Below are 22,878 nucleotides of genomic sequence, written 5' to 3'. Positions count from 1 at the left end.
TTATGTGTAAGGAAACCTGTATCGAGGGACGAGCTAAGTAATAGGATTATGCTACAGCAACATCTCGATGACTTCGTGAATATTGACCTAGACTCGGATTGAAATGAATATAGTTATTGCCTATGTAAGGGCAAAAGGAGGGTCTGTCGTACTTTAGAATTTGGGACTGCGTAGGAGGCAGGGCCCTACCCCTGTCTATCTCGGTAATAGTGAACCGCGAATGGTTAATGCGGTATGTACAAGTGCTTTGTGTAACGTTTTAGCTATGAATGCACTGTGTATACGCTATTTTACATCACTACGTGGGTTCCATTTTGTATCGGTGGCCATCTTATGGTTGCCCTCACATAGGCTATATAGCATGAAGCGAAAACGGGCCTTTTAGAGCACATGTGCCTTCCTTTGACTTTTCTGTGACCTGGGCAGCTTGGCTCCGCTGCCCCAGGTCAAACTGGTCCCACGAGTTCCCCGTCCTCTGGCCACCTGTGATTAGCATCAGGGCTTGACACACCATAAAGTCTTTTCATCCTACACAAGCCTCCAGCTAATCTCTTTCTCACCTGACTGTTCCTGCTTTATGGCTTGTTTCCCAAAACAGGAGATGCTCATGTTTATTGGGGCCTATCGATATCTGATGTGGGATCTGAGCCTTGCTGGGTAAATAATTACGGGCTGGCTTAACTGGAATGTGGGATAGTCATCATGACTCTGCCTTTTCGTTTTGTAATGTATACTCTAAATGACCATACCATAAACCTAGGAATGTATGCCTGAGGCAGGAAATTCTGTATTTAAGGAGAAGCCCGTTTCTGTGATTTTCAGCAGTCTCCTGAGAACATACACGCTGTTGTACTTCTAGGATACCTGTAATTGGTCTGCAGCCAATAAACTGATCTTTGACTTCACCCAGAAGACTCTGTGTTTCTGTAGGTCTGAAACAGGAAGAACCCCAAAGTCATAGGGTGTGTTCCCCTGCACCGCTGGGCTTAAAATACCCAGTACTTCAGGGTATTGGGCCCCCTTCCCTCATTTACATATGGTTGGCTGCCTGGGCAGGGGGCCACACAGCCACCTCCTCTATTACAATAAAAAAAAGAAAAAACTGGGCCCTGGGAATTGGGGTCCCTAGGGCTAAAATTGGCCCAGGGTGGGGGGTCCCCCACCCCTTTGTAAAAGGTCCACGCCCCAGAGGATGGGGTCCCTGGGACCGAAATCAGCCAGCAGAAGTGGGGCACGGACCCCCTCTAATATACATTTTAAAAATCAGCCAACCAGGAGAAGTCACCAAAGGCCCCACCCCCTTTATCAACAACTCTGCAAAGGGGCCTACTGGTGCACAACTATTCAGTGGATAAAGTCACCTCGGCTCCTGATGGTCCTTGGGGCCACCAACCCCAACTGTTACCTCTAGTAAGTCCCACACAGTGGGACTGTTGAGAGGTCTTTGGAGGCCCGCCCCCTTTTCCTGCCACTTTTCAAACAGGCATCCTGGCACACTGCTGGTTGGGGGATGAAGTCCCCTTGGCTCTTGATTGTCCTTGAAAGTCAACTACTCCTCCTGTTACCTCCAGTAAGTCCCACACAGCGGGAATTGCTGAGAGGTCTTTGGAGGCCACGCCCCCTTTCACCACCACTCGGCAAATGTGCCTCCTGGCGCACTGCAGGTTGGGGGGTGAAGTCCTCTTGGATGCTGACGTACCTTGAGGGCCAAGAAGCGCTCCTGTTACCTCCAGTAAGTCCAACACAGAGGGATTCCTGAGAGCTGGCCTGTAACCCCACCCCTTTCCCCAACACTCTACAAGCGCGACTTCTAGTTAAAAAAAATAGCGATTCAGTTTAAAAAGCAAAGGTTTCAGAGATGTTATAGTTAGGAAATAGGATTTGAAAAACATTAGAAATTCGATGACGAAAACAAAGGTTACAGAGACGTTATAGTTAGGCTGATGTTTAACTCGTACAAAACTTGAGAAATTCAGCAGTTAAAATTTGCTGAGCTAACTATAACTTACACACCAGGAATGCAGTAGTTATGATCTCACATATTGCATCACTCATGACATGGTCAGTGACTTCACTCATGACAACACTGATGACATCTTAAATGACATCACTCATGACATCTCAAATGACAACACTGATGGCATCATCTACACTCATACACATACTCACTGATTCATAGCGCTACTGAAATATCAACTCACCCATACAGCCATTTACGCCACCACTAACTCATATATACAGTCACTCATGCACCTACTCAGTGACCTATACAGACACTCACACATCCAGTCATACAGACATACAGACACATTTACACCCACTCATACACCCATACAGCCATTCCCATACTGAATCAGTCACCCATACAAATACTCACATGCCCACTCAATCACCCATACAGTTACTTACACATCCACTCACTTACTCATAAATATACTAACACATGTGCTCACTCGCCTATACATTCTTTGAGACAAGTACATACTCTCCCATACAACCTCTCTCACACTCACTTTCTCACTGATAGAGACACTCTCACACCCGTTCACTCGCCCATACAACTACTCACACACCCACTTCTTCACCCACCCATACACCATCTATTTGTTTTTAAACTTCTGGCTTCATGAAGGATTTGTAGATCCCTAACGGCACAGACACACAATGTATTAGCCATTTAAAACCAACCAGGCAGCTTCTTATATCTCAAAAACTACTGAATGGGTATACAAAAAACCAACAAAAGCATGCTTTCTGAGTAAAGGTCTAATTTATGCCACATATGTTCAGCTGTTTGGGCTGTAACTCTCTTTATCAGTTTGAGCGGTAGGGAAGAGAAAAAAAGCTGATAATGGATTTTATTCAAACCCCCCCCCCCTCCAATTAATATTCTCCTGCATGGATGTACACAAAGGTTGGCACTCCAGACCTTTGCTGACTACATCCAGTGACTAGTAAATTTGGTACAAATCTGTCCCCAGGGTTAAAAGTTACAGACAAATCAAAAAATGTATTTTCAACTGAAAAAATGACTAAACCTATGTAAGATAGATAGATAGATAGATAGATAGATAGATAGATAGATAGATAGATAGATAGATAGATAGATAGATAGATAGATAGATAGATAGATAGATAGATAGATAGATAGATAGATAGATAGATAGATAGATAGATAGATAGATAGATAGATAGATAGATAGATAGATAGATAGATAGATAGATAGATAACAGGCAAATGTGTATATAATACAATTTTGCCAAGCAGTTCTGGTAACATCATAGACCATACATCATGTTACTATTGCGTATTTTTATAATAAATGTTTATTTAGGGCTAGTAACCTTGAAAAATATATTTTCAACTAAAAAACTTCTCAAATTCATAAGTTATAACTAACTGAAGAAACTGTAACTTGCACACATGCCATGCACTGCTTTTGACCTCACATATTACATCACTCATGATATTTTCTATTGTATCATCTGATTTTACATCATTAATGATATCACTGTGCATGGCAAGTGAGCTAGTTACATTTACCTGAATTAACATATTACATCACTCATGACATTTTCTATTGTATCATCTGAAATGACATCATTCATGATATCACTAGGCATGGCAAGTGTGCTAGTTACATTTACTTCAATTAACTGTACCTTGTGAGTGAATTTCAGTGGGTTTTTTTTGGTTTAAAATGTTATTTGTTTCCCAGACATTTTCGCCTAACTTTTGCCACTGTGTAGTTATGATTTATGAGCAGTTTCCATTGCAAAAATATTTTTTGGCTATAACTTGGCCTCGTGTACATGGATAGGATTAATATGTAGCAATCAATTATTATAGTAAGTTATGATCTTTTATGCCAAATGTCCGGGGACTATGCACAGGGCAAAAAAGTTAAAGGGTGTGAAAAAAGATGCATTTCCCCATTTTAACTGCTGTAGAAATTTTCGCTCCTGTCTACATCGAAAACTGCTGAATGGATTTGCACCAAGTTTGGAATTAAAGTAGACCTTCACTCAAAAAGTGTACATTTTTTGGTTTGATGAGACTCTATTCTGTATTTTTTAAGGAGAAAAATATGTGAAAAACGTGCCTGGTGGACTTGAACGTGATAACGCTTAGTTATCTCGGCCATTTAAATTTGCAATTCATTAATTCGGAACTTCTGTCAATCACATTTGAATTTTTTAACAAATGATGTGGTGCTCAAGCTCTCGCAATATTTATTTTTGCCATTTAGAAAATTTCAAATCAATTTTGGATTGCAATTTTCGTAATGAGGCAAACAAAATCCACAGGAAAGGGGAGGTGCCAAGATAAGTGTATAGGGAAGAATCAACGAGAGAGCGAGGAAGGACAGAGGGGTGGGTCTTCTGCCCTTGATTGACAATAACTGCAACAACATGGAGGACCCAAAAATGAATCCTTTAGTTCAACCGACTCAGTGCCAAGCACTGGAGCACAGTAGAAATGTACTGAAAAGTAGAACATTAAAAACTGCGCTATGGTTTGTCTCTAACGTGCAAATTGAAAGTCGACAGTTATGCCATGCAATGCACAAAAACCCACGCCATATTTCACATCACATGCTGTGCTCAAAACACCCATTTGCAAAAGGCACTGAAAAAAGGTAAAAAACGTGAGAGTGAATCGTAGCAAGGAATATGAGTTATGACGTGCATCGCATTATATAATGGTTGAATTTGAATAGTTTTTATACCTTTGAGACAAAACCACCATAATTCAGTTTTTAACTATAGTTGTTTCATTCAATTTTATATGAACTCCTGTTCCACATAAAAAACACAGAGTTGCAACTAATCCAATTACTCAAATATGTGATGAAAATATCAACCTTTTGCATCTAAAAATACTGGGGCTTATTTACAAGCTCCTTGCGCCACCCGTACGTCACTTTTCCCATGTTAAAAATGACGCAAAAGTGGTGCAAGGGGATTGTAAATAAGCCCCACTGTACTTTCATGAATTTCTTGGCGTCATCTGCCTATGCGGCTTTACAGTCAAGTCCTATTGAAATTACAAGAGAAGAATAAGAAGGAACCCATCCTTCAGTGAGCTAATTGTCGCGTATAAATCCATCATTCCATCCAAACCGGAAGCAACTAGCACAGAATAATGTTACATCTTAGTACAATACTTAACAAACTCAAATTAAAATTAGGACAAGCTTCCTATTTCAACATTATGACAAGAAGGGATATACTGCTTCATAGTGATACAATCTCCAGTACCCATGGTTATTATAAGCCCATGTTCCACCAAATTGAACAGTTATTGAAACCATAAAAGGATTGTGGCGAAAGTAAGTGGCCTTCCTAAATCTGCACTCATGCTGCTTTACAGTGAAGAGCTGGATCTGAGTCATACAAAGGATAGTGCAGCACTAAAGCGTGTCATTTGGTCCAAGGCCTAGGCCTAAATCTACCAAGGAGAGCTAAATGACATCCTTGGCTATGATTGCCTAACAAGATTTCTCTATTTGTCTCTCTCAAGGAATACAATGGTGGGCCATGATTTAACTACATTATGGTCTGAGCCAGGTGTTTTATCTACAGCAGATGGCCACCAGATAAACGCATTGATTTAAGAACCGGTTAAGCAACACATGCATTTGGATTTCCCTTAGTCATAAAATATATCTTCTTTAAATCGATTTGGAGAAGAGAAACATATCTAGATAGGCCAATTGCACCATGTGTGCATTCTCTTTACATAAGATTTAGCTGGGTCAGACGTTCTCCTGTTTTCCTTCAGACGGGGAGGGTAGCCCACACCAATGTAGGTATGACTCCTTATCTTCTTAGTCATCTTCCTGGACTTACAATGTTGATGGCCGAGGCCATTCCTGTGGGAAACCTCCACGAGATCCTGAACTAAAATATGACAAAGTATATAACATATTATATGATAAAAGTGCAATATGATTAAGTTTGTTATATGTATGGAAGCCCTGGAGAGTTAAAAAGGTGCTATTTGGATTATGCAGCTGATATTTCGTGGGGTGTGTAGTGTGTGTGAGTTAGCAATGACAGAACCCTTATGGCTCCTGATGGACTCCGTAGAACTGTGACATAAGGGTTAGAGCGTAGCAGGTGAATGCAGGTTTAGAAGGTTGAGTTTGTGATTACACAGAGAAGAATAAAGACTTGTTAAACTGATCTCTGCGTGTGGCGTTGTCATTGGTGAGCACCCAGGCTGGGAGGACCCTATAGGGGGTTGATCATGTTTTGAGTAACTGTTGTTATATATGCATTCTCCTCTTTGCGTTTTGTGTTATTTTAAATGTTTTGGGTTCATCTGTGTAGTTTTATAGGCTAATGCCTTATAATAAGTGAATTGTGTTTCTGTGTTAGACTTGATGGAGAAACCAATATTAATCTTTAAAACTTGCGGTTAAAAGGTTGTGTCCACCGTGTAGAGACCAGTAATGCAGAGGTCTCAGTGCAATGTCCGGTTTATGCTGTGCCCTCCGTGTTTTGATCGTGGGCCCTGGTCAGAAGTTCACAGAGGAACATGATGCGACAGTAGCGGTGCTGGTGGCAGTAGTTGAAAAAGGCTCCTCATTGGGCATGCTTTCCAAGTTGCCTGCTGTCTGGCCAAATAGTATTGACCAATGTACGTGGTGAATAGAGGATAGCAGACGCTATTTCAGTTCGAAAATTTAGAGGGATCTTGCTGCTGATGTGGCAGGATTATAGTGTGTGCATGACCTAAAGGTTGGGAACTCATCTATGCACAATCCAGACATAAAAAATCATTTGTGTACATAGCACAGCAAACTAGCCACATTTAATTTGTGTGTGTGTGTGAATGCAAGTGGGTTAATGCTCTGATATAGGTTTTCACTCTCTGAGGTCTGTTTACTTGTGGGATCTCTGTGTTCTGATGCAGCCATCTCATATTCAGACCACCAAACCTTGGGTACAAATTAACAATGTATCAATTGTGAATTTAAGGGTATGATAGGATGGGTTGGTCTATCCTTCATTGAATGATTCGTAGCTTGACTAGGTGGGTCCCTCTTTCCTTGTTTGACCCTGGTTTCATCTGCTAGCACGACCCCCATATCCACTGCCAGCAGCGTAGGAAAGAATGGGCACCTCTGTTGACATGGATGAGCTTACTCGGGTCAGGGCTGCATCTAGAACGCTCTTGCCTGACTAGGGTTGCCAAAGTCCTATCTTCAATATCATCATTGGAAAATAAGGGGCAGGACTAGTTCTGTGTTTCTGTAGATTGGACCCTGCATTGCCAGGTATTGAATTCCTGTGTGACTACTGAGGCTTAGATGAGTTGTCGTCGCACCAGAAAGTGTTCTGCAACTGACCTATTTGTTTTGCCCAGAGTGTGGGCACAAGACAAAGTGTATTTATTGTTCCTAAATAATGCCGTTTCTTTATTTTGTAGCTTTCATATGTTGATTTGTGATGAAATAGTTTAATGTATTCCCTGGTCTAGCAGTTCCTCAAGTTTTTCTTTCCCAAAGAGTTGCGTAGCCTCTTGTGCTCAGAGTGCTAGTTGGCACCCACTCCTGCCAGCAGCCGTCATCCATCCCTGGTTACATGCAGTCTCACCCTTTGGTTTCAATCCCTCATCACCGGACCCCATTGTGGTGACCCTGAACAGGCCACGGGTAAACAGCTGGATTGCACAGGACACAAAGGACGGTGAGCCTAGTTATAGTTAGCCGGAAAGAGCACGAGCGGTCTTCCAATACTTTATTTATACCCTCGAGGCGAGCCTGCCTCGAGGGGTGGGGGATGCATGTGTGTATGTCTACATTGTGTGGTAGAGGCCGAGTGGCTCTCTACATCCCTCCAACATTTTAGACAGTGTCCTTCATTTGAAAGTCTCCATCAGGGCGAGGGGCATACACAGTCTCTGAGTCTCTGGCTTGGAGCTGGGTTACTTCGCAGCCTGGAGCCCACTCCCCTGCTGGGCACACCTCTCTCGTCCCGGCCTCGGGGACCAGGCTCTTCCCCTCGAGCTTGACTCTCCGGAAGGTTAGTCGTGGCTTCACCTGAGGCTCCTGGTGGAGTGCCTCTACTCTGCCTTGGGGATGCTCTCTCCGTGGTGTCCGCCCGCTCTGGGAAGCCATCCAGTTCCTCCCCTGCTTCTTCACTCGATTGTTCTGCAGCCAGTTCTCCCTCAACTCTCTTGAAATACGACGCGTTTCTGGTCACCCTCACATCGCCTCTTCCGGCTGTTATCATCGTTCCGTTTGTCGATAGCACCGTCCACACTTCTGGTTCAAAAGGTGTCCGGAACTTCCATCCCAGGTGTCGATCCTTTACTATGACTTTGTCTCCAACCACTATGCGATGTTCACGGGCCCTTCGGTGTTCACTGGCTTTGTTGTTCGTTCGCTCTCTTCTCTCCTGTACCGCGTCATCATCCCGTGCCGGTGGGCTCCAGGACGGATCTGTCAGTATTCCATCTCGCGGGGCTTCCTTAAACAGGAGATGGGCTGGGGTGCACTTCGTAGTGCAGTGCGGGGTGTGACGATATGCATCAAGGAACTTGGTAAGTGCCGCTTCCGCATCCTGCCCCTGCTCGACGGCAATGCGAAGGGCTCTGTTCAGCGTGCGCATCAGTCTCTCGACATCTCCATTCGCCTGCGGCCACAGAGGGGTTATCCGCCTGTGCCGGATCGCCCGTTGCGTCATGTATTCCCTGAACTCCTGGCCTTGGAAGGGTGGCCCATTGTCCGACCGAATCACCTTCGGGTTCCCCAACATGGCGAAGGTCTTCTCCAGAGCCATCCGGATGTGCTGAAACGACGTGGACTCCACCACTTCCACCACCGGGAACTTCGTGTAGGCGTCCACCATTACCAGCATCTGTCTTCCATCCGGGAAGCTGCCGAAGTCTACGCTCATGTTGCACCACGAGCGATGACATGGTTCCTCCGTGATGACCGGCGTCGATGGTGGATCCCCTCCAGTGATTGTGCATGCGCGGCACCTCCGTACCAGCTCCTCGACCTTTGCGTAAATGGTCGGGAACAAAACCTTGTTCCTCAGGCGGGCTTTGGTCTTCGCCATCCCCTGATGGCCCTCGTGTGCCAATCGTAAACACCGCTCCTGGAGTGTTCTGGGGACGACCAGCAGATGGCCTCGTAGCACCGTGCTGCATTCACCAACACTCAGCTCGTGGCGGACTTGTCACATCTGCTGCTGGGCGTGCTTCTCTTCCTCCGTGAGCACCTGATTGCGTTCTAGGAACCTCTTCCAGTTGTGGGACGCCAGGGCCTCCTTGACTTTGGTCAGAGTTTCGTCCTGGTCCGTTGCCTGGCCAACTTCCTCCAGGGTCATTGCATTGGGGCAGACATCTCTGCCGACCAAGATCTCTTGACTGGGGGAGAATGTCTGCATTGTCAGCATTCCGTCCATCATTTGTTTGTTGTAACGCTTTTCGCCCTAAGTGGGATGGGTATTCCCAGACGTGGGACCCGTGCTCACTACGCCACTGGAGTAAAGCTATCCTGGCTGATGACGGCTGATAGCCAGAAACCGGTCCTAGGATGCTTGATTCCGGTCCAGGGAAGACATGGCTTGGCAGTTCGGGCTGGACTGTTCCCATGAGGCACAGGGTCAAGACTGATTTGCATATGGCCATGTCTAAACTGGGGTGGTGTAGTGGGCAAAAGAACGATGGATTTAACCCAGATCTCTTGACTGGGGGAGAATGTCTGCATTGTCAGCATTCCGTCCATCATTTGTTTGTTGTAACGCTTTTCGCCCTAAGTGGGATGGGTATTCCCAGACGTGGGACCCGTGCTCACTACACCACTGGAGTCAAGCTATCCTGGCTGATGACGGCTGATAGCCAGAAACCGGTCCTAGGATGCTTGATTCCGGTCCAGGGAAGACATGGCTTGGCAGTTCGGGCTGGACTGTTCCCATGAGGCACAGGGTCAAGACTGATTTGCATATGGCCATGTCTAAACTGGGTTGGTGTAGTGGGCAAAAGAACGATGGATTTAACCCAGATCTCTTGACTGGGGGAGAATGTCTGCATTGTCAGCATTCCGTCCATCATTTGTTTGTTGTAACGCTTTTCGCCCTAAGTGGGATGGGTATTCCCAGACGTGGGACCCGTGCTCACTACGCCACTGGAGTCAAGCTATCCTGGCTGATGACGGCTGATAGCCAGAAACCGGTCCTAGGATGCTTGATTCCGGTCCAGGGAAGACATGGCTTGGCAGTTCGGGCTGGACTGTTCCCATGAGGCACAGGGTCAAGACTGATTTGCATATGGCCATGTCTAAACTGGGGTGGTGTAGTGGGCAAAAGAACGATGGATTTATCCCAGATCTCTTGACTGGGGGAGAATGTCTGCATTGTCAGCATTCCGTCCATCATTTGTTTGTTGTAACGCTTTTCGCCCTAAGTGGGATGGGTATTCCCAGACGTGGGACCCGTGCTCACTACGCCACTGGAGTAAAGCTATCCTGGCTGATGACGGCTGATAGCCAGAAACCGGTCCTAGGATGCTTGATTCCGGTCCAGGGAAGACATGGCTTGGCAGTTCGGGCTGGACTGTTCCCATGAGGCACAGGGTCAAGACTGATTTGCATATGGCCATGTCTAAACTGGGGTGGTGTAGTGGGCAAAAGAACGATGGATTTAACCCAGATCTCTTGACTGGGGGAGAATGTCTGCATTGTCAGCATTCCGTCCATCATTTGTTTGTTGTAACGCTTTTCGCCCTAAGTGGGATGGGTATTCCCAGACGTGGGACCCGTGCTCACTACGCCACTGGAGTCAAGCTATCCTGGCTGATGACGGCTGATAGCCAGAAACCGGTCCTAGGATGCTTGATTCCGGTCCAGGGAAGACATGGCTTGGCAGTTCGGGCTGGACTGTTCCCATGAGGCACAGGGTCAAGACTGATTTGCATATGGCCATGTCTAAACTGGGGTGGTGTAGTGGGCAAAAGAACGATGGATTTAACCCAGATCTCTTGACTGGGGGAGAATGTCTGCATTGTCAGCATTCCGTCCATCATTTGTTTGTTGTGACCATCTTCACGTAGGCGTCAGAGTATTGGACGTCTGCAGGGACGCATGCTGGGGGAAGATCATCAGGGTGCCGTGACAGGTAGTCGGCAGGGTTGTGTGCTCCTGGGCGGAAGATCACCGTGAGTCGATATTGTTGCAGTTGCACCGCCCACCGTTCAATCCGGGGCGGGGCTATCCGTGTGGTGCCCCCAAATAGCGGGACTAGCGGTTTATGGTCCGTGACCACAGTGAAATCCTGTCCGAATAGATACAGATGAAAGTGCTGGCAGGCCCACTTGATCTCAAGAGCCTCTCTTTCGATCTGCGCATACCGCGTCTCGGTATCAGACAACGCCCGACTGGCGTATGCGACTGGCTTCCACGCACCTTTCTCGTGCTCCTGGAGCAACACCGCTCCGAGACACACCGGACTGGCGTCCACGACAAGCTCTGTCGGCCTCCCCGGGCGGAAGTAAGCCATGACCGTCTTATCTTGCAGGGCCGCCTTGATCTGCACGAACGCTGCATTAGCCTCTACAGTCCATCGCCAGGGCTCGTCGCTTCTTGTGAGGACGCGGAGGGGTTCCGACAACGCCGCCAGGGATGAATCTCCCGCAATACGTCGCCATTCCGAGGAAACTCCTCACCTCGGTTGGTGATTTGGGTATGCTCGCCGACCGCAGGGCGATTGCTTTCTTCGGGTCCACCTTTAGGCCGTCTCGTGTGAATGTGTAGCCAAAGAAATCGATGGATTCCTGATAAAACACACACTTCTCTTTGTGCAGTGTGAGGCCATGATCTCTGAGCCGTTGAAGGGTGGCTCTCAACTGGGCATGGTGGTCCTCTAGAGTGCATGAGAACACGAGTATATCGTCGCTTAGATTAATCACTCCCGTTAGGCCAGATAGGGTTTCCCTGATGGCATTCTGAAACACCTCTGCGGCCGAAGATACCCCAAAACTAAGGCGCTTATACCTTCTCAGGCCCACGTGCGTCGCAAACGTCGTGATGTACCTGCTGCTAGGTTCCAGCTCCAACTGGTGGTATACCGCGTTGAGGTCTAGTTTCGAAAACCATTTGGCGCCATTAAGGTCTGCAACGATATCATCCATGGTCGGCGTGACATGGTGCTCCCTCTTGACCGCTACGTTGGGTAACCTCATGTCAACACATAGCCTGATGGCTCCAGGCTGTTTCGACTTTCTCGATGACATCCAGTGCTTCCAGCTTTGCCAGCTCTGCTTCAACCTGGGGCCTCAGGTTGTAGGGTACTCTTCGGTGTCGAAGCGCAACTGGCCTGACCGTGGGGTCGATGTGAAGTCTGAATTGCTTCCCTTTTAGCTTCCCCAGACCCTTGAACAGCTCAGGAAACTCTCTCAACATGTCCTCTGCATGTGCGTCGTGCACCTCGTTCGCGAAGAACGCGAGACCCAAGTCTTCGGCCGTGTGGCAGCTTAGGAGGGTGCCCCTTTTCCCCTCGGTCACGTGAAACCGGGCTATGGTGGTGAGGGAGCCGCTGGCGACTGTTGTCTCGAAAGTGCCTCGCAGGGGAAGGGGGTCGACTCCTCCGTACGCATATATTCTTGCTTTGGTCGGTAGCAGAGGAGGTCTATGTTCCAGGGCCTCGAATTGCTGGGAGTCCATGACATTCACTGTCGCCCCAGTGTCAATCAGCGCCTGAAGATTGGTGTCCATTATTCTGACCGAGCACATGGGGGGCGTCCTTCGTCGGCTCCCTGACTGTCCCACAAATGACACGTAGAAGATCTCGTCGTCTTCTTCTTCCAGGTCAAGGTTGTGTTGATGCGGCACTTCCTTTTCCGTCTCATCGGACTCCGCAATCGACAGTTGTCGGACCCTTTGCGTGAAACCTCTCGGTCTCCTGGGGGCAGGACGTGGCTGGCCACTGCGGCAGACCTTTGCGTAGTGGTTCAATCTCCCGCAGCGGGAGCATTCACGACCTTTTGCTCCGCACGTGGCAGTTGGGAGGTGCTCTTCCCCACAGTTCCCGCATGGCCCTCCAGGCGGCGGTCTTGTTCTTCCAGGCGCTGGCGTTGGCCGCCTCCGGATGACATCCATGCGCTCTTCCTTGATCTGGGGAGCCTTGGCGGCGGTTTGCACCGGAGTGGGCTTGTGTAGGGCCGCAGCCATCTCCTCTGCCCTGACATCCGAGAGTTTGTGCGACCGGGCTAGCACCAGGATCTGATCCAGCGTGATGCCTGGCTGGCGCAGTATCAGTTTCCGGAGCAGCTTCGACTTACATCCGAGTATGATCTGGCTCCTTATCTCTTCCCGCTGATCGGCAAACTCGCAGGTGGACGCCAATTTCCGCAGGCGCGTGTGGAACATGTCGATGGACTCGTCTTCCAATTGCAGTGACCGTCGGAATTTGAATTTCTCGAAGTCCAGATTTAGCTGCGGATCGAAGTGTCGGTTGAGGGCCGCCACCGCGGCGTCGTAGTTGTCCGCAGTGCCAGTGTTTGGCAGAGTTTCGAAGAGATCATAGATTTCGGATCCCCCATAGAAGATCAGCAGGGAGCGCTTTACCGTTCCATCCGTCTCGCGGGTCCCCGTGAAGTAGTTGTTCAGCTGACCGACCCATGCCCTCCCTAGGGGTGCAGCAGTGGCCGGGTCCGCCATCTCGCTGAACGGCGGGAGCGGGTTGGTCGTCGTGTGGTGACGGCGCGGGTCAATCGCCTGTCCTCCCCTTCCAGCCTGCGCCGCTGGCTGGGCCGGCGCGGCGCTCCCTCCGGCAACCGGCGGGCTACTCATGGCGATCGGCTGTCACACCACCCCTGGCTGTGCACACGCGAGACAGCTGGCAGGTAGGTGAGCGGCAGAGGAGACGCGGGGCATGCAACGGGGGTACTCACTCAGACCCTGGACGGTTTGCAGTGTCTGCTTGCGGCTCCGGCAGCGACGTCCCGCATCTGTAGGGACCTCCAGTAACCGAAATGGGCCTTGCTGCTGCCAATGGTTGATGAAAAGTCCTGTTGTAGCAGCCAATGCTTGTTTCAGGCAGGAAGTTGCACTCGCCAATGATTGATGGGTCTTGGGAGCACCCACCACGTGGCCAGGCCTCTGTTGCCTGGAGACCTGGGGAAGCACAGCCGGCAGCAACGTGGAGCCCCTGCTCCGATGTCAGCGGGGGCGGGGCACTGCGAGGGCCTCGTGGAAGAGGGCCGGGACGCCGGTAGTGGAAGGCGCGTTCAGCGCGCGTCGAGGCAGCGCCTCACCAGGGTGCGCCTGCCCCGATGATCACGCGGCACGCCCCTGGAGCTGATCTCCTCCGGGAGAGACACGCGGGCGGCGCGGAGGGCTGGGGCGGGCAGAAAAGCTCGCTGAGCAGGAGCTCGGCCGGCGGAGAGCGCCAGCAGCGATGGAGCGTCTCGGGTGGGCTCCGACGCCGCGGGGCAGCAGCACTTGCCGGCAGCACGCAGCGGGACCTCCGGCCTCGTCGCCAATGTGGTGACCCTGAACAGGCCACGGGTAAACAGCTGGATTGCACAGGACACAAAGGACGGTGAGCCTAGTTATAGTTAGCCGGAAAGACCACAAGCGGTGTTCCGATACTTTATTTATACCTTCGAGGCGAGCCCGCCTCGAGGGGTGGGGGATGCATGTGTGTATGTCTACATTGTGTGGTAGAGGCCGAGTGGCTCTCTACACCCATGTCATCGAGATTAGGCGCCAGCATGCATCTCCAGCTGTTCTCCCTCCATCGGGCTCAGTTAAGAGAAGCTTCTGGAAGTTCCTCACACAAAACAATCTCTGATCGGATCACATTTGGATTTTGTGACAATTAAAATGGTTCCAATTTATCCCTGATTTCAGATTAAAGTTCCTCAACAGTGACACCTTTTCAAGGGCAACTTCAAATTAAGCTCTTTGCCAGTAGGGAGCTCAGCCAAAGGAAGGGAGGAGACATCTGTGCCATGATGCAGCCCATGCCAGCTGTCCGTGATTCGAGTCTGCCAGTGTCCTGCAGGAGGGTTTGAGTGACTATGTCCACACTCTAGAAGGGTGTTTGGAAGGAAGGCCGAGTGGGTGCAGAGATTCAGGCACTTTTTTTTCACCGCGCACGTTCTGCCTAGATGCCCGCAGTAATAGTTGTAGTAGCCGGAGCTTTAGGGCTCTTCAGCTCCTGTATGAAGATGTCAAGAGTTTCCTTACATCGCCACTAAGTCTCTATTTTTTTTGCCTTAGGGGTTTATGACTCCAAGTCCTGTAAGAGACATGCCAGGGCCGGTAAGTGCTGTAAGGCCTTAACTTTAATAGTATTTATTATTATTTATTTATCCCTTATAGCGCACAGATACCCCAACGGGGTGTCCCGGCGTATTTGACATATGTAACGGTACAGCAGAAATGTGCGCATTTCTAGGAGTCATTATACTTGTCTGATAGGACTTCTAAATAGTGGGAAACGGCTTCAGCCATGGCGCTTTCTCTTCACACGTTACAATCAACGTACATTTCAAACTGGGCAATTTTTAATGGAAGTAGATTCTCACATAATTTCAGTTTCTAGTCTTATGCATATTTTACTTGTTCTCCTCTCAGTTATATCTTTTGGCATCATTTTCACCTGTAGACGACAGGTTGGGGCAAAAAATGTCTTTCAACGATCGAAAAACGAATGGGTGCCACGGCCCTGAGACAATTTCTTCTCCAACTAGTCTCCAAGAATTTCGTGTCAGTTGTGTATGCAAGGTGTGCACTTGTGCGGACTTCTGAAGCAGACTACTGACATGCATTAATTCACCTCTTACTCCTAGCCACACCGTCTGAAAACAAAGCACCAGTTCAGAGAAATATTGAGTTAAATAAATTGCATGTATGCCCTGCAGGCGCATACAAATGTGGGCTTGGAACTGCCCTGCACATCATGATAGGGCCCCTGAAATCTGTTTCTTGTCTTTTTTAGATGCCAAACATAGTTATTACTTATTTCTAAATGCAGTTTTTCGTCAAATATGTAATTCTAATTCAGAAACAGATCCCCGGCTTTCCATCTTTTACTCGCCACAGGCCGGTGGTCACTTGTAATGGTTGCAGTGAGGCTCACCCATTCCACCCGGCATGCTTCACAAATGAAGAGGTTTCTGCAGTGTCTTTTCTTAAGTAATTATAATTTGATTTGCTTTTTGCAAGGCTCTCCCTGCTTTGTACAGTCTGGAAAAATGCCTGGGTACATAGAGGGTGGTTTCTCGCAAAATAGACAACGCCTGGTCATGGGCATGAGGGCGTCGCACCATGAGACCATCTGGGCAGTGATGTGTTAGTGAGGTGGAGTTTAAAACAGAGATTCGAAGGTCCCAAAAAGCACCCTGTATGTCAGAGCTCTGTGTGATTGTTAGCAGAAGACCTATTAAAAATACTAAAGGTGACCGTACATTTGAGCTGCTTGGCTGATGTTTGAAGTGGGATTTTTATGTACTTAGAAAAATGAACCCAATTATGAATAACATCCTATCACAATGTCTAGTTATTTTTCAGTTATTAGTGTGTTTTTGAATAAAATGAATAGATGTATGTGATTCCACAGGATATCACTGTACAACGTGGAGAAATAAGGCTTTACCAAAACTGAATAGTGGCTGGATAAATCCCAAACATTTGTCCTTAATAAGAAGTTACATATTTGTATGAGGGCTGAAAGGCACAATTAAGTAATATTATCCAAGATGGAGTCACTTCCAGGTAGTTAATGACTGTGGTGGATTCGGGGTTCCTCAAAGCAAAGCCGAGGACCCTCTTCCATCCCTGTCAATACCCACCTGGGAGTGACCTCCCCCTTGAATAACATTGCTGTTACATTGCACAAATGTATAGTTTTGTGCGTTAGGCATACTTACAAACTGAGGCATAAAACAGATGAAGTGATTGTCCCAGAATGACACAGTTATTAGATTAGTGCCAAATCCGAGGTGACACCTGTCACTCCCACTGGCATTACAATAACATGCACAATATACATTATAAAGATGAGTGTAAAATATTTTCAAATGTACCTGTAGACGATATGCTATTCAGTGCACACATCTATGGGTTATGTATTTCCTTCAATTAGCAAATACCAGTATGGAGACAGCCTGTGTTACTAACCTATTTCCAAAGATTCAGAGATATTAAGCAATCAGGGACAGGGTCTCAATGTCTGAAAATTTGTCATCTTAAGCAGAATACGGTGTAACATCCACTCAAAATGCCTTTTTTACAATCAGCTTCATTGGGGACTTTGGTAGGAAACACCTGGGTTATAGAAAAATTATTTTAAAACGTATAATTTTAATATTTTATGGAACATACCCTATTGATCTATCAATTAATAGTATCAATAAATTACATTTAAAAAACTAATATTTCGGAGTGGAAAAACGCAATTGGGACGCTGATTAGATTCTATAATCCTACGACATTATACTATCGTGGTTTCATGCACATGCAATCCCATCCAATTTCCAACAAGCACAGTATTTTTTCATTCAATTGATAATGTGCTGGCAAGGAACATGAAAGTTGAGCACAAAATAGCATTTCTTTGTTTTATGGAGTGAGGTACAAGAAAAACTGGTTTATTTATTGTTGAGAAATGTTACTTGCCTTTGCAAAACTTTGGCAACAGACACGAAACCACAAAGAAGGCTTGTTATTTTTGGTCGATCCAGAGGAGTCGTAGATAATAGTTCATGCTTGCCAGAAATATGTTTTCATTTTCATATCCTAATAGAGTATCCTCCTTGTTCAAGGATTAGAGGTGGGAAACCTTTAAGGGAATACAAGATGTTGTACTTGGAGCTGAAAACAACATAGGAAATGTTGGGTTATCCGTAAAATGATTGTGATTGTCAATAATTAGATCACTGTTACGGTGCAATAATTATTGCTAGATATGTTTGCTTTGTGTGTCATGCCTTTTCGTGTTTACTTATTTCTTGCAATCACTCTACGAGTAGCGCGGACTAAAATACCAATAATCAGTTTTGATGTAGGTACCTGGGCATTTACAAGCAGATTCAGGCACCCAAACATTCAGATATACTTATCTGGGAAGGTAAATGAACTATCGCTAAATAGACTTTTAAATCTATGCATTTAGCTGTTATTACACACGGTGCTTTCGATGTAGTGAAACTGCTGAGTAGAGCTGCTGACAGGTATCACTTGAATTCACCTATAAGTATCTGTTTCATTCCACAGATGATGCCCATGAGGAGACATCAGCCCCAAGCTGTTCGGGTAAGACCTTAACTTCCATGCCACTTTAAGTGATAATGTGGCTAACGTGAAGCCTATTTATGAATCACAACACTGTGAAACCTGTAGGTAGTGCTTAAAGGTCAGTGAGAGGAGAGAACAGGTGAGGGGAGGGGAAGAAAGGATAGCAGAAGAGCAGAGGATGGGTGGGGGGATGAAGAAAACAAATACCAAGAGGGGATGCGAGGAGAGAGAAGAAACAGAGGAGGAAGGGATAGAGGGAAAGAGAGAAGTGGAGACAATAAAGAAGTACATTGGAGCAAGTTGTTTTGCCAAACTGCTATGTTGCACACAATTTCGTAGTCGCTCAGGAAGGTATCCAGGAGTTAACTGATCACCCCATCCTCTCATCCTAATCTAGGGCAGGAAACACCAGAAATGAGGAAGATGAGAAGGTCATTGTTGCCTTCCCTCTACCTGAAGGCATTACCACACCTCAGAGCCACAATCATCAATGAGTGGCTCAGTCTAATTCACATGAAAAGACTAATATTCCGTGAAAATGTACACAGCTGATATGCCTACTCAGGGCCTGGTGCGACAATCTTTTTTGGCGCAACCCCGCCCCGAACGACCTTCTTCATCGATTCCCTCACTACCGCCCTCCCACAACGCGCCTCATCGCTCCAAAGTTCCTGTCTCACATGCATATCATTTGTTTTACAGTGCTACTCATGCCAATGTAGGGTGTCAGAGCACTTCACATCACAGACTCATTTTATTGAGACAATGAATCATATGTACGTAAATCAGTCCACAAGAAATGCTGCGGATTACAAGGTGCAAAAATCACGGCATTCATACTAATACCAGCATATTTGAAGAGTGTGTGGTCAGGAGAATCACAAACTCAGGATTTAAAACTTATCACAGTGGTTGGGTTTGACTTTTCTAATAACAATGCATTTCGAGCCAAACTAACCCTTTTTAGCAACATTAGGATAATGAAAGACGGGGAAAGAACATAGCGTTCTAATCTATACCATACACTTGGTGTGCAGAACTTTGATGACAGTTCATATGTCACTGTGCTATACTAGGATTGTAACTTATGAACTGCAAATAACAGATATATCTCTGTGACAAGAGCAGTAACTCACTGAGCTATCCACATAAAATACAGTTCTGTGATCTGCATGGTACATGTTCTTTGCAGCAGGGATAAAAACCCTCTGAGCTACTTCATGATGAGTCAAAACTGCCACTGGACAAAACTCTGATCTCTCTCCAGCAGGAACCTCAATCATCAGAGCTAGCTTGACATGTTTATTGTTGCCTGAAAACCGCTGGACAAGCTAGGAACTCTGAGGCATGTGCTAGAAAATCATAAGTTATTTCTAAACACAGCATTCCCCAAGCTCAGAGGGGGAGTGTCTACATCAGCTGCACCACCCTAAAGCCGGACCACAGCCTACTGCAAATCTTGGGTCTTTTGGTGCATGAATTTTTGTCCCACCATTTGAGGTTATTAATCTGCATAACATTCTTTAGCGAATGTGACAGCGGAGCACATGGGTGCAGAAACTTAATATTGATGGCAGAATATCAATGCTACTTAATATTGATGTCCTAATACTGTAAATACATTGAATGTTGCAGTATTTTTGGTATGTATATCTTTTTTAATATCAATTTTGTATATCTACTACTTAAAAAAGTGGTACTTAATATCATTTTATGTATTTCATATGTTAATGTTTAATTAATAAAAAAATTACATGTTATTTAATTTAGTAATTTTGTTATTGTTAACACTTACAATAGGAGGGATGGAGCCATACCTGTCTTTTTTATCTAGCGGGTTTGATAGAATGCTGCTTTTTAGATTCATGTTAGGATCCATTCATAGACCATTGTCATTTCCTACAATGAATGACTGGTCGACATAATTTACCAGATTGCCCGTGTGATTCCCAATCAACTCAGACAACATTACATATGATGTTTTTCTGTAAATTTTATGCGACACAAAGAAAAGTATTACTTGTACCCGTATTAAGGGCATATGGTTTAAGACAGTGTTGTATAGCGATACTTCGTTTGCAATGCCTAGAAAATGCACTTATTGCATGGAGAATTGCGGTATACATTAAAAGAGTGCTCCGAATCAGGAAAATAATGTGACGAGATAGTAAGGAGCAGAGGAGGTTGGATGGTGGCCGGTGATATGGGTATTAATTCTTCATATTCACAATCGTTTTTTGAATGAATCTTACAACTGATCTGAACCTGTTTTATCTGGTATTTTATTTTTGGCACATGGGGGTCCTGTTAGTTTTAGTAAAGTTTTATTAAATGGAAATTTTAAAAATACAGAGAAATTGAATTGCTATAAACTTGTTTTAATAATTGCTCCTGTAATAGTGTTTTATTGTGCTTTTCTGATTGTTTTGCTACAATCGAATAAAACTTATTTTGATTGATTGATATTGGTGTGCTTTTTTTAACTTTATTTTATTTTATGTAAAAATGTTTTGTAATCAAATCAAAATCATCTTTATTTGATTCACAGAGTGGATCATAAAAGCACAGATATATCAACAATTTATGTTGAATTCAGAAACAATCATAATTTAGTATACAGCAGGACATAATTTTCTTCTTCTTAATACAGCCCTGAGGAACATTCTAAAACCACATATGTAAACAAGTTAGGAAGTAGTTCCAGATAAAAAAGCGCCGGCCTACATTGTTTAAAATTAAGTGATTTCATTATAGGTACAATAAAAGATCTCCTCAGATCAGTGTATAATTTACACAAAAAAAATGTGACTCGTTGATTGCTTGGACATATTGTCACAGGGACAGAACGTTAATTCCTTTGTCCAATTATTAACATTTGGAAAGGACGTCAAACTATGAAATATATCTAATCTGAAACGAGTTAAAACAAATCTATCTTGTACATTCAAAACATTAAAAAGATATGGTTGCATTGACCATGTAGTCAGGGGCATTTGGCTATGTTGAACAGAAGGTTTGACTAATTCCACAGACAGTCTCAGTTCCTGCAGGAGATTTAGACACTCTATTTTATGTGCTTTCCTCAAAATGGTATTCAAAGACTCCGGTTGTTCATAAAATTCCAGATGACTAATATCTGCCATAAAGTTTTTAATAAGTTTTAGCCATGGAACTCTTGGTGCAGACTCACAATCGCAGCAATCCTTTACTAGTATACTATTGAATTTCGTGTGATCTGAAGTTCAGATCTTGTGCCAAAGAAGAACTGGCTGAATCCTTTATCATATCTGTTAAATAGGTAGCACCCCGTCCAGAATGACACACAAAATTAAACAACTGGAGAGGAGCGCCAAAAGCTTTTTAAAGAAAGCATTTTCAACCGTTTATAGTACTTCCACATTTACATACCCCCACAGCTCAGAGCCGTACATAACAGTGGTTCTGCATTTTGCATTGTAGATAGTTAGCATTTCTTTTGGCTGTTTAGAGCCTAGTTTCCTTGCAAAGATACACAAGGCCATAATAGATCTAACAAATTGCATCTTTCTTGATTTAATGGCACTTTTCCAGTTCCCCTCACAATCAAATAGGATACCCAGGTACGAAAAAGTGGGAGTTAGTGGAATGATGTCTTTCCTTATAGTGATGTTGCGCATCTTTGTAGAACTGTGACCTACTTTCATAGCAAAAGTTTTACTAATAATAAATTCGCAGGCTCAGGATCTCCATAAAGTGCACAAAACTATCAAGAAGATGCTGCAAGGCCAGTGGAGTACGTGCCATGAGTACTGCGTCGTCCGCATAAAGCAGGACCGGAATTACGGGTTGCTTAATTTGTGGGAGATCCAGACAAAGTGGTTGGCAAGAATGTCACCTAAGTTATTAAGGTACAAATTGAATAAATAAGGAGCGAGCACACATCGTTGATGTACCCCCTTTTCAATATTAAAAGAACGTGTACATTCGCCCTTTGTTCCAAAGCGAACCCTGGCACACCTAGTGGAATATAAATATCTTAGAAAGTTAATAATATTATGATCAACACCTATTGAGGACATAACGGACCAAAGCTTATCATGAATTAAACGAAAGCAGTCGAGAGGTCGACAAAAACCAAAAACAAGTTACCTCTTTTAATGAGGACATACTTGCTCATGAGCAAATTTAAATTTATGGCTTGTTCCATGGTCTATTCATTTTCTGAATTCATACTGTAAGTCCGAAATAGTGTTATTGCAATCCCTCCAATTTTCCAATCTATTTAGGATTATGCAACCCACAACCTTGACTAGAGAATCCAGCAGGGAGATGGGTCTATAGTTTTCAGGGCAGTTGTGGTCACCTTTTTAAAAATGGTACAATATGGGACTCAGACCAAGAAGGAGGGAACCCCACATCCTGACATGCTCTAAAAACAAGGGTCAAAATGGGCCCCCAAAGCTCCACATTAGCCTTAAACAGGTCAATAGGGACCCCATCAGGCCCTGGTGCTTTACCCCCCTTGTTTGAACTTATAGCAAGGGTAACCTCTTCCAGAGTAAAATTGAGGTCAGACCAATCATCTGCCTTAATGGAGGATGAAGTGTCCACCGACGAGTCCAGGATAGTGAAATTGCCATCA

The 22,878-nt window shown here is 45.4% G+C and overlaps 1 protein-coding gene across 8 annotated transcripts in view; it reads left to right on the top strand.

Moving 5' to 3' along the window:
- LOC146861800 (uncharacterized) overlaps window positions 1-22,878 on the top strand; it is a 1,595,865-nt gene that overhangs the window by 1,329,437 nt on the left and 243,550 nt on the right. For all 8 annotated transcript variants that reach the window (XR_014978338.1, XR_014978334.1, XR_014978336.1 and 5 more), the window contains one exon: window positions 18,237-18,275. Coding sequence is in view for 1 of the 8 variants with exons in the window: in XM_085643197.1 (XP_085499323.1) it covers window positions 18,237-18,275 (39 nt within the window). In the remaining 7 variants the exon portion in view is untranslated. The remainder of the gene's footprint in view (window positions 1-18,236; window positions 18,276-22,878) is intronic.

The sequence above is a fragment of the Triturus cristatus genome, chromosome 2_2 (genome assembly GCF_964204655.1).
Source record: "Triturus cristatus chromosome 2_2, aTriCri1.1, whole genome shotgun sequence".
NCBI classification, from domain to species: domain Eukaryota; kingdom Metazoa; phylum Chordata; class Amphibia; order Caudata; family Salamandridae; genus Triturus; species Triturus cristatus.
This window is presented reverse-complemented; position numbering and strand designations above follow the sequence as displayed.